This window comes from Lytechinus variegatus, chromosome 2 (genome assembly GCF_018143015.1).
Source record: "Lytechinus variegatus isolate NC3 chromosome 2, Lvar_3.0, whole genome shotgun sequence".
Taxonomy (NCBI): Eukaryota; Metazoa; Echinodermata; class Echinoidea; order Temnopleuroida; family Toxopneustidae; genus Lytechinus; species Lytechinus variegatus.
Genome location: NC_054741.1, coordinates 34,641,010 through 34,654,033, shown reverse-complemented (window position 1 = coordinate 34,654,033; position 13,024 = coordinate 34,641,010). Strand labels below are relative to the sequence as shown.

At 38.4% G+C, this 13,024-nt stretch overlaps 1 protein-coding gene across 2 annotated transcripts; it reads right to left on the bottom strand.

The window, feature by feature from the left end:
* Positions 1–336: 336 nt before the first annotated feature.
* Positions 337–9,150, bottom strand: LOC121407935. 2 transcript variants are annotated; one of them, XR_005968965.1, is made up of 2 exons: positions 1,051–8,145; positions 337–444 (listed from the first exon to the last, which is right to left on the bottom strand). XR_005968965.1 is itself a non-coding variant. In XM_041599192.1 (2 exons), the coding sequence occupies exon 2, from the start codon at positions 7,649–7,651 to the stop codon at positions 2,048–2,050; it is 5,604 nt and encodes a 1,867-aa protein (XP_041455126.1). In that variant the 5' UTR covers positions 7,652–7,924; positions 8,531–9,150; the 3' UTR covers positions 337–2,047. The 2 variants fall into 2 exon arrangements, 1 of the variants encoding a protein (XP_041455126.1); XM_041599192.1 differs by adding an exon at positions 8,531–9,150 and having other exon boundaries at positions 337–7,924.
* Positions 9,151–13,024: the final 3,874 nt, after the last annotated feature.

The following is a 13,024-nucleotide window of genomic DNA, read 5'->3' as shown; positions in this document are numbered from 1 at the left end:
CCAACTTTGTAATCATACATTTATTCCTCAGCTGAGTCATAACATGACACAATGCACACCAATCCTACTCAAATAAACATGTCTGCATACAACATTTGTGACTCTATATTTCTCTCATTGTCCATTGAAATGAAACTAATATTTCATGGTTTACTGCATTGCTTCATTGGCATGCATTGATGATCTCATGCTAGGGATTTTTTTTTCATCTTTCCTTGATGCTTACTTTGGCTGCCTCACTTAACACGAGATGCTAAGTAAGGAGTTTCGGTCGAGTTCGAAGGGGGGTTCGAAGAACAATGCACTCCAAAAGAAACTTATTCCGAACAGAGAGAATTACCGATGACGATTCGAATTTAATTGCAAATCTCTCATGTAACATCAAGTAAAGTAGATACAGATGTAGTATGTAGTTACTGATGTAGGTAGTAGGTAGATAGAATACTGTGAGAAAAAGAGAACAAATAGAACGAACATTTAGTATTCAAATTCACAAATGATATTACGAAAGAAAACTAATAATGCGACTTTATGCTATGACTAAATACTTGAAAATGTATGCTAAATTACTATTCTAACAGCTAAGTGAAACAAATATGAATAAACTAAACAAACTACATAAAAACTGGATTATGTAACAAACTAGCATTAAAAGGAGAAATTGATAATAAGTTCATCAATTACATAGGTACAGACTAATTAATGTAACTAAATGGAATTTCCTTATAATATGAATAACAAAATATTCAAGAAAGCTTTACTAACAAATATGTCTCATGAACTATAGATAAAACATCACAGAAATTAATGAAGACATTAATAAACTTACTGCTAACAATTTACAAATCAAACCATTTAAAGTGAAGACAAATATAGGTACTGTAATGTACTTATTAATCATAAAGATGATCTCGAAATAAAGCTACAACTTTGCAATAAGAAATATCCTAAACTGAGTTCTAAAATGCATATAAATTAACTATATTACTAGTACTTTAAAGAAATTAACATAGAAATATTTATGATAGTGAAGTATAAAACTATTCTTACCAATTGGAGGCTTTGAACTGTTGAAACTGAATCGAAGGTATCGAAAGATCGAACTTAATATTTGAGGTGTCTAAAATATGATGTTAACTCGCTGGCTTTCCGAAATGTAATGACTTGGCTTTCTCAAAAAGCTAAAAACCCAAGCCAAGCTCTACCAGTACAAGTTGAAACTATAGAAAAGGGGGGCTGCACAAACTGAAAGGGGGTCATTGTTCTACAATTACTGTGGCCAAGTTTGTGTACTAAGGGTCTGAAGGTCCAGACAATTGCTCCTCTGGGAATGAATAGAACCTTCACAGAGAACATAGTTCTCTTTAATCAGAGTGTCTAGTTCTTATAACACTGAAATATGTACAAGTATATATCTACTACATGTAAGCATACTGAATACTATATGAAAAGCTTTATGTACAAGAAAATATTATATATGCCTACTAGATATATATTCCAATTAGACTAATTTCAATATCTAAACATGATCAAAATCTGTAGACTGAAAGCAAGTTATAAGATATCATTATGGACAAACACTAAATATCATTTTAAGAATGAAAAACTTAATTAATCAAAAACATGTAAATATAAAATTATAAACCTTCACTGCATACTGCTGCAGTGACATGGCTCCTTTAACTGCTTAATTATAGCAGTTACCAATCCAAAGCTAAACGAAAACGACTTTACATAATTTTTAAACAAATTTTGTCACGAGTATCAAAATAAAACAGCTGGCGCTTTTAACACAAAAAGCAACGATACAATAGTTAGAATCAACTGACTTGAGCGAAAATATGAAAGTAGATTATGAGAGAAATAGAAAGGAGATAAAAGGTTACAGTAGTTGAGAACAAGAAAGGTAGAAATACAGAAACAAAGAATGAAGTGAAAGTCTACTCGAGCGAACTATCAAGAGAAGAGTGGAAAAAGAAATCACAAAGAGGAAAGACAAGAACAAAAAGTGGAAAACAAAGGAAAATAATTAAATCAAATGAAATGTTCATTGTGTTGTGCTGGCTCCTTGATGGGGAATCCCTTGGTCTTCTGTGTCACTAGCTTCCGAGGTCTCTTCTGGAGACAAGAGAAGTACCAATTTGTGTACAGGTCTTTCCAGCATGGTGGGTTGTTTCTTACGCTTGCCCTGGCTATCTAACGATGAATCGGCCATGACGAGTTGGACCTTGCGCACAAGCCCATCGTTGCTAGGATACACTTTCGACACTCTTCCAAGGGGCCACTGAGCACGGTTATCATCTGCTTCTTTGGAGATGACGATATCGCCGACTTTAAGACTTTTCGTTGGACGAGCCCACTTCTTTCGAGTTTGCAGGTCGGTTAGATATTCTTTCCTCCACCTCGTCCAGAACTCGTTGGTAAGATGTTGGACTCTACGCCACCATTTTCTAGCATACATGTCTGCTTTCTGGAACTTGCCTGGCGGTGGGAGGACTACCTTGGCCTTCATAGTCAGGAGATGGTTAGGTGTCAATGGTTCTGGAGCATCAGACGAGCTCAGGTTCTGTGTTGTAAGAGGCCTTGAGTTGACGATCGACTCTGCTTCAGAAAGAAATGTTCTAAATGCCTCATCATCTAGTTGTTTTCCCGCAGACATCATTAGGGGTTCTAGAGCACGACGAACTGTCTGAATCTGGCGCTCCCATACGCCGCCCATGTGTGATGCATGAGGTGGGTTCATTACGAAGGGAATCCAGTCAGTGTTATTTTCAACAAGATACTGCTGGATCTTGTCTTGGTCCATCTGTTTTAAGGCGTCTCGGAGCTCATTTCTGGCACCAACGAAAGCAGTTCCTCTGTCAGAGCGAATTTGTCGGACTGGTCCACGGCGATTAACAAATCTTCGAAGACAGTTGATGAAGGAACTGGTGTCGAGACTGTTGGCTGATTCCAGATGAACAGCTCTGGATGCCATGCAGGTGAACAGTGCTACATATCGCTTCACTGTGCTTCGTTTCTCGGTAATCGAGAACGGCCCAAAGTAGTCGACAGCACAGTAAGAGAATGGAGGAGCCTGTTCCAGTCTGTCTGTCGGGAGGTCTGCCATCTTCTGCTTCTCCAGAGGTCCACGAAGTCGCTTGCAGGTCACACACTTGGTGATGATGGATGAGACAGCTGACGAACCACCTATCACCCAGTAACCAGCTTGACGAAGCTGATTGTGAGTCGATCCTCTGCCCATATGATTCACTTCTTCATGGTGATGCCGAATAAGAAGTGCTGTTAGATGAGCATCTCTGGGGACGATGACCGGGTGTTTCACATCGTCTGGGATATTTGCCCTCTGAATTCGACCTCCGACTCTAATTAGACCTTTGCTATCCAGAAATGGGTCTAATCGATACAATGAGCTTGTTGGCTTTATGTCATCATTTCTCCGTTTCGCAATCTGTCGATTGTTGTCATCTGACACATCCAGGTTGGTGAGTACCTCTCGCTCGCGACCAAGGTGCCTTTTCTGGATTAAGCCGAGAATTTCCAACTCTGCTTCCTGGAGGTCAGCAACGCTCAGAGATATTCTAGGTATTGGTCTCTTCAAAGATGGCGATTTTTTGAGCTTGATCTCTCTCATCTTTAGACGCTGCTTGAGTCTCACGCACAAGGCTATTACTCTCTTGGCTTGGTTCCAGCTAGAGAGATGCGATAACCGGCTGGTGTCGAAGGTGTTGTGAATTTCAACTCTAGATGACAGCGTTGTTGATTTCTTCACCTCTGGGTCGGTTTCTTCCACATTAATTCGAATGGGTTCAGGAGGATGAAACAGTCCTTTCTCATGCAGGAAGCCTGGACCTGCTTGCCAAGTGCTGCTCTCCAACAACTCTTTTGCTGTGAGTCCTCGAGAAGCATCATCTGCTGGATTGGTTGAAGTGTCTACGTAGTACCAAGACGCAGGATCAGATACGTTGCGTATTTGTTGCACTCGATTGGCTACATAGACATGAAACCTTCTGGACTCGTTGCTGATGTACCCCAACACGATTTTGCTGTCTGTCCAGAAGTATTCACGAATCTCATGATATGTCAGTTCTTTGCGAAGAAACGCACTCATCTTGGCCGAGATAACAGCAGCAGCTAATTCAAGTCTTGGAATGGTTTGGTGCTTGAGAGGGGTCACTCTAGACTTAGCGATGACAAGAGAACACGATACTTCACCCTCTTCATTCACAAGTCGAAGGTATGAGCACTGACCATAACCATTTTGACTGGCGTCGGAGAAATGGTGTAATTCAGCATGCTTGACTGAACCGAAGTTCTGGGGCTTGTAGCAGCGTGGAATCTTTAAGTTTTCCAGTTCGCTTATCTCCATTCTCCATTTCTCCCACTGTGGTCTGATGTCTTCTGGAATTGGGCTATCCCAGTCAATCTTGCTTCGGCATAAACTCTGCAAGATCTGCTTCCCACGTAGAGTCACTGGACTAGCGAAGCCATTAGGGTCATATATAGAGCAGACAGTTGACAAGACACCTCTCCTGGTAAGGGGTCGATCATTGAGCTCGATGCGAAATTGGAGACTGTCGCTCTCAACACACCAGACTACACCAAGAGCACGCTCCAGAGGTAGAGGATCGATATCGAGGTTCAGATCAGCCAAGCCCTTGGACATGTCGTCTGTTGTGAATTTTTGCAGAACTTCCTTCTTGTTCGACATAATTTTGTGAAGTCGAAGCCCTGCTTTTTCACAGATCCCTTGTGCTGACTTCAGCAGTGCAACAGCTTCTTCCGATGTCGATACCGACTTCAGTCCATCGTCTACGTAGAACTCCTTACGAATGTAGTTGGCAGCTTCACTCCCAAATTCCTCTTCACCATCATCTGCTGCCCTCTTGAGACCAAAGTTGGCACAGCCTGGTGAGCTTGTCGCTCCGAACAGATGCACCTTCATCCGATATTCGATCACGTTGGAATTTGGATTGCCGTCTTCCCACCAGAGAAAGCGAAGAAGATCTCGATGCTTCTCAGTAACGTAGAATTGGTGGAACATGCTTTTGATGTCGGCCATGAAAGCGACATCATCTTGCCTGAAGCGACATAGGACGCCGAGAAGTCCATTAGTAAGGTCCGGGCCTTGAAGAAGATGGTCATTGAGGGAGATGCCATTACATTTTGCCGAGCAATCGAAAACGACACGAATCTTGCCCGGTTTTCGAGGATGGTACACTCCTGTGTGGGGAACATAGTTGACCATCCCTTCCACACTGTGAACTGGTGCCCTCTCTGCGCAGGTCTTGATAACTTCATCCATGAAGGCTCGATAGTCGTTCAGGAACTGAGGATTTTTCTTGAAACGAGCTGTTAGCTGTCTCCATCGTTTTTCAGCTACTTGTCGGTTTGATGGAAGGCTTACATTATCTGTCTTTAGTGGAAGTGGCATTTCATAATGCCCATCCTGTCTCTTCACTATTCCCTCCTCAAGGAGATGAAGGAATCTATGGTCTTCAATTGACATTGGTTCTTTCGAGTTGTCATGTTTGAAGTCAGTCTCTAGAGCTTTAATCACCTTGTCTTCGATGAGAAGTTCCTTGGCCTTGGTTGGGAATGCGAGGTTCTGGTACAATTCAGCAGCTATTTTGTGACAGCTAGCTGAACTTGATTCGATTGGATCCTTGCAGATTCTTCCGACGACTCCCCAACCAAGTAGAGATTTCTGCCCATAAGGTTCCGCTTCTCCTCCAGCGATGATTTCTCGAGGTCGAATTGCACTTGGGCAGTCTGTTCCGATGAGAAGAGAAACTTCGACAGTCTGGTCATATGGCATCATCTCTTCTGCCACGCGGATGAGGTGAGGCCATCTTTCAGCGATCTGAGTCTTTGGAATTTGAGACCTTGTGGCAGGAATGTCATCCCTGGTAAAGGCAGTGGGTAGGCGAACGATGTTTTGCCTTTTGTGGTCTTGCAACTCCAAGTCCTGCACCTTGAAAGTATCAATCATCGAAGTATCATGCAGCGTAGTCAGCTTTAGGTTGGTTTTTTGGCCTTGGAGGTTTAGCTTATTGTAGAGTTTGCGTGATATAAAGCTGACATTAGATTGTTCGTCCAATAACGCGTACTCTAAGAATGATTTGGATGGGTTATTGACACTCCTCACCCACACAGGAACAATCATCGAGTGGTCTTTTCCTTGAACTTCTTGGAGACTACAGACCGAGGTGCAGTTTGCGGTTGCTTCTTCCTGCTTGACTGGCTGTTTCTGCCACGAGTGGAAGCAGGATAGATGCCTTCCTTCGCAAACAGTACACGAACGCCTGGCTTTACACTGCTTGCTCCGGTGGTTGCTGTGCAGCCCACATCCAAAGCACAACTTCTTCTCGAAGAAGAATGTCCGTCGCTCTTCGAGGGTGATATTTTTAAACTTGGAGCATTCTTCGATGAGATGATTATCTTGACAATATGGACAGGTCTTGTCCTTGGATGGCTTGCCTGAAGGTTTGAAAGGTTTCCCTTCAGTAGCAAAAGTTCGAGCATGCTTTCCACTTGGCTTCGGGTTGACTGGCTTTATCTGCTCCCGCACAGAAGCACTGAGCTCTGGGATATTGGCTTTGTCCGCCGCTCTCCTCACAAAATCAGCGAAGGCGATGAAAGGAGGGTATTCCTGTCTCCCGTGTTTTTCCTTGTAGCGATCGATTTCATCCCTCCACTTGCTTTCGAGGTATGAGGGGAGCTTTTCGACGAGTTTTGAATTTTCTTGAGGAAAATCCAAAATCCCCAGGCTCTTTATTGACTTCTTTGCAGCAACGACCTTTGCCAAGCAGTCTGAGAAATCTTGAAGTCCGGTTGCGTCACGGCTGTTGATGCGTCCCCACGAATTTAGCTTAGAAGTGAAGGCTGAGCTTACAACCGTCGGGTCGCCGTACCGTCTAGATAGAGTCTCTCGAGCTTGTTCATACGCATCCGGGGAGCCAATCAAAACAAAGTGCTGAACAATTTCTTTCGGCTTCCCAGCGACACAGCTGTGAAGCAAATTCAATTTGGCTCCATCATCAAGTGGTTTCGTATGTACGGTTGAGTCGAACGAATTTTTCCACAGAGGGTAGCTAAGTGGGTCTCCAGAAAACAAAGGAACATCGACTTTTGGTAACTGGGCTTGAATCAACATATGACGATTTAACACACCTTGTTCAAGAGATGACTGTGCGAGTTTTTCAAGTGAGGAGACGATCTTGTGAATATCGTCAGATGAATTACTCACGGTTGTGGACGACTGTCCCAATTCTAGGTGTGTAACGACAGGAGTTTCCTCCTCTCCCTGGCGATTAAGAAAACGTGAAATCCTTTCTGCTTCGTTTTCCTCTTTTATGTCTTTGAGATCGTGGTTTTCTTCGGGTCCATGAGAAAACTCAGACTCAGCGCTCTCCTCCAGAACAGCTTGTTCGGCTTGAAGACAAGCTAGCTTTCGTTGTGTCCTTAAATTTCGAAGTGTCAACTCCAGCTTAGCCTCTTCTTCATCGAATGCCGAACTTGCTTTAATGGCAGCTTCCTGGCGACGTAGAATAAGGTGATCACTCCTACTGCTTGCTCGAGAAGATCTACTTGCTCTGCTCCGCGCTGACTTGTGACTGACAACACTCACAGCATCTGTTTGATTCTCCATAGCGAAATCACGAAATCCAGTTTCATCGACGAATTATCAGTCCCTTGTATTCTATTGTGGCTGCCTCACTTAACACGAGATGCTAAGTAAGGAGTTTCGGTCGAGTTCGAAGGGGGGTTCGAAGAACAATGCACTCCAAAAGAAACTTATTCCGAACAGAGAGAATTACCGATGACGATTCGAATTTAATTGCAAATCTCTCATGTAACATCAAGTAAAGTAGATACAGATGTAGTATGTAGTTACTGATGTAGGTAGTAGGTAGATAGAATACTGTGAGAAAAAGAGAACAAATAGAACGAACATTTAGTATTCAAATTCACAAATGATATTACAAAAGAAAACTAATAATGCGACTTTATGCTATGACTAAATACTTGAAAATGTATGCTAAATTACTATTCTAACAGCTAAGTGAAACAAATATGAATAAACTAAACAAACTACATAAAAACTGGATTATGTAACAAGCTAGCATCAAAAGGAGAAATTGATAATAAGTTCATCAATTACATAGGTACAGACTAATTAATGTAACTAAATGGAATTTCCTTATAATATGAATAACAAAATATTCAAGAAAGCTTTACTAACAAATATGTCTCATGAACTATAGATAAAACATCACAGAAATTAATGAAGACATTAATAAACTTACTGCTAACAATTTACAAATCAAACCATTTAAAGTGAAGACAAATATAGGTACTGTAATGTACTTATTAATCATAAAGATGATCTCGAAATAAAGCTACAACTTTGCAATAAGAAATATCCTAAACTGAGTTCTAAAATGCATATAAATTAACTATATTACTAGTACTTTAAAGAAATTAACATAGAAATATTTATAATAGTGAAGTATAAAACTATTCTTACCAATTGGAGGCTTTGAACTGTTGAAACTGAATCGAAGGTATCGATAGATCGAACTTAATATTTGAGGTGTCTAAAATATGATGTTAACTCGCTGGCTTTCCGAAATGTAATGACTTGGCTTTCTCAAAAAGCTAAAAACCCAAGCCAAGCTCTACCAGTACAAGTTGAAACTATAGAAAAGGGGGGCTGCACAAACTGAAAGGGGGTCATTGTTCTACAATTACTGTGGCCAAGTTTGTGTACTAAGGGTCTGAAGGTCCAGACAATTGCTCCTCTGGGAATGAATAGAACCTTCACAGAGAACATAGTTCTCTTTAATCAGAGTGTCTAGTTCTTATAACACTGAAATATGTACAAGTATATATCTACTACATGTAAGCATACTGAATACTATATGAAAAGCTTTATGTACAAGAAAATATTATATATGCCTACTAGATATATATTCCAATTAGACTAATTTCAATATCTAAACATGATCAAAATCTGTAGACTGAAAGCAAGTTATAAGATATCATTATGGACAAACACTAAATATCATTTTAAGAATGAAAAACTTAATTAATAAAAAACATGTAAATATAAAATTATAAACCTTCACTGCATACTGCTGCAGTGACACTTACATATAGGAATGTGATGTACATAGTATACATGTAGGTTGAGTAAATTGGAGTAATATACTATGCCCATGGGATAGTATACATTCCTACATGTATCTAAATAGAGATAGTTCAATTTCGTATTGTTACATGTAGTTCTTCATCTACAATGTTTACAGTTTTTTTTTCTTCTCTAGGTTTTGCAAATAAAAACCAATCAACATGAAAATTGCAGAAAATGGGCATGAATACAGTATATACATGTATGTATGTGAGAAATTAAATAACCAAAATACATTACACTGTAATAATACCTGTATGAGGTAGTGAAAGGTTCTCAATAAGTGAAAATAAGTGATTATACTGAAGTTATTCAATGTTCTCAAAGTAGACAAGGAAGTGCTCTCCTTTTTCCTGTCTCACTAACATTTAAAAATAATGTTATTGCATGGTAGTTTAATAAAATGTTTGACTTTATTGATTCATCAGTTTCTCAGACAAGACTGCAAATACATCCAAATCCCAGGTGTGAAGGTTTCTTTTCTTTTTTTTTTACAAATTGTGAGAGAAGTGGCACATGTTCTGCACATTTCTTTCCTGTTTGATTTAAAGGGGAAGTTCACCCTGAAGGAAACTTTGTTGTAAAAATAGCAGACAAACTAGTAAAAAATATTGGTGAAGGTTTGAGGAAAATCCGTTAAAGAGTGAGAAAGTTATAAGAGTTTAAAGTTTTGGATTTTTGACGTCATAAACGAGCAGCTGCCCCATGTGTTATGTAATATAAAATGCATGAATTTCAAATTTTGTATGGTTCCTGATGACTTAATTTTGTTTTCTACTCATGTTCTGGTGTGAAATTAATTGTCTATTGATATATACAAAAGGTACAGTAAAAAAATTTTCAATTTTCTGAGAAAATTACATTTAGGAATGCTGCTCGCATATGATGTCACAAATCAAATAATTGAAATTCTAATAACTTTTTAATTATTTGATGAATTTTTCTCAAACCTTCGGCAATATTTTTTATTATTTTACAATAAACTGTTTGTCAGGGTGAACTTCCCCTTAAACATTGACAAAAAAAAAGAAGAATCACTTTGTCAGTCCATAGTCCATGCATATATTGGAACAAGATCTGCTGATTTTTTTTTTACACTCCATTGTTATTTGCCATCGGATGCGAATGATGAAATATAATGTAGATATGACATTAGGTTAATATATTAATTAATTTTGAAATTAATATAAGCCTATTGACTGCTGAATTTTGTGATTCCTATTAATATGTTTCTTACAGGGACTACCCAGTTAGCCAAAGGGACAATGAATTACCCCCCAAAAATGAGAAAAAGGAGCTTTTCGTAAGTTAGATGTTGGGTAACCTTTGAGACTTCTGAACCTTTTTTTTAATGTCATAGATTTACTGTTATATTTGAACAGCACATTGAATTGTGTCAACAATGATAATTGTATACTAGTTTTAAATTTTTTTTACTCTGTCTTTGTACACATCATCATTAAAATCGATCTTTGTTTTAATATTTCACCTGAAGATAAAATCGTGCCATTGCAGACTTCTGAGAATTGTTTTACAAAGGTTAAAGATAATACTTTTGTTCTCAATTTCTTTATTTATGGAATGTATGTACTTAATGTGCCTGGATTAAAGGCAAACAGTAAAGGTCAATTACATTTATTTACATTGCCATTAAATCATTGTACAAAGAAGAAATCATTCTGCACAATACTGTAATGTAAATAATGTATGAATGAGAATTATATGACAAATCATGAAGAAAAATGTTTCCACTCGAGCTTTTTTTTTTTTTAACGAATATTAATTTCATGAAAAATCATAAAACTACTACCATTTACCCCCCAAACCGAAGTATTGGTATTTAATAGATTGCAGGGACGTTTTCTGAATATTCTTTAGCTGGACAAGATGTGATAAGAGTCAACGGTTATTGAACTTCAAAGATAATTTTTCATTATTCATAAAAAAAGAAACATTTATTTTTTTAAGAAAAAGAATTGTTGATCAGCTTATATATTGCATGAGGGATGACTGTGGTGTTAATTTTTTATTCATTAATATTCCAACAGTTTTACAACAATCAAAATAAGAAAATAGACAAGAATGTTTTATATAGAATCAATCATTAGAATGGTTGTTGAATGTTCATGTTCAGATTGCCCAAGTCGAACCAAACGATGCACAATATTTCTCAGAATTTCCCTCTTTGTGAGGCCTATTCCAAAAGTCTGATCTCTATTCATAATGCATGAAAATTCCATGAAAAAAAGATGATGCACACATAATTTCTTTTTTTTTAGTGCTTGCGTGTGAAAGCATTGCCCACATTAGCAAAGCATTAGAGAAATGCAACAATGAATGGAGAACCCGCAACACCACAAGGTCGCCTAGCTGCCTTTCTTGCATTGTTGTTAATTACATGCCAACCCTCTTTGTCATGTCTGGGGTAGCGCTAAAAGGTGTCATTTGAGCCATGATGATTGTTGACATAACAGACTCATCATTTGTATCATTCCAGAGCAAATAAAGTATGAAAAGTTCAAATTTGCTCTGTTTTGAAATCTTATTGGTTCATTTATTCGTGTTACTGCTTGTAATTACAATAACGGAACTTATTGTCTGTTGCAGCTTGTAAGAGCTAAAGGAACTGTAATATGTTGTATGTAATTACAGCTGTAACAGCCAACACAACATCACAAGTACAATAACAATGGAGATAATGATAAAATCAAAATAATAGGGGTGACAATGATGATGATGGCGATGATACTAATAGTAGAAATTTAATAAGTATGTTATTAATAAAAATAACAATAATAATGATAAAGCTGTTTAGTAATAATTGAAAAGCTGTAATTGTCAGTAGTCATGTATCTGAAGTATTCTTCTGAGAAAAGTATATGTTGTGATTCAGTTTGATCTCTAAACCCTTCTCTACCCCCACTCCTCCCCCCTTTCTCTTTAATACCCTCTCTTTCTTGCTCTTTCTTTCTCTCTCCTCTCGTGATGATTTGTGGTAGTGTTTCCGCTATAATATGCATTTGAATCCCTTTCTCCGATGATATATTCACCAACACGTTCTATGTAATTAAAGTTTGTACTGAAGCATGTTGCATTCGGAAAATGTTTCTTCATGACGAGTCATTTTGTGGAAGCAATAAAAACCTGAACATGTCATCAATCAAGATTTTATGCTTGGACTGAAACCGTGACTTGAAAATGTCATTGACTGTTTACCAAGGAGAGGGCTATGTCCTGGGTTTGGACAGGAATAGAATGAAAAAAATGTTACTGTACATGTAGTGATGGTGAATTATGTCACCATTGTTTTCAGAAGTGTCTCCGAAAGGCAAACAATAAAAGACAAAGGAGATGAATTTACCCTTTGTTTAGAGAAAAAAGAAAATTTGTTACAATAGTCCTAACCATAATGATAGTTGTTTTTCAGAAGTACCTCATAAGGAGTTAGCTTAATAACGCTTTGTATGGAGTACATGTATTTGCATAGTAATAGTGTTGCCGTTTTTGTCTCACCTGCATAGCAGTGTTGAGACTATAGGCGCCACCTTTCCGATGGTTAGGGGGGTCTACACCAAATCTTAACCGAAGGTTAAGTTTTTGAAATGACAGCATAACTTAGAAAGTATATGGACCTAGTTCATGAAACTTGGCCATAAGGTTTCAAGTACATGCATTACTGAACATCCTGCCTCAGTTTCATGTCACATGACCAAGGTCAAAGGTCATTAAGGGTCAATGAACTTAGACCATGTTAGGGGAATCAACATCAAAATCTTAACCTAAGGTTAAGTTTTTGAAATGTCATCATAACTTAGAACATCCTGTGCGAGT

What these genes read in the sequence shown, in the direction of transcription:
- LOC121407935 (XM_041599192.1), bottom strand. Translation starts at nt 7,651, where the DNA reads ATGGAGAATCAAACAGATGCTGTGAGTGTTGTCAGTCACAAGTCAGCG.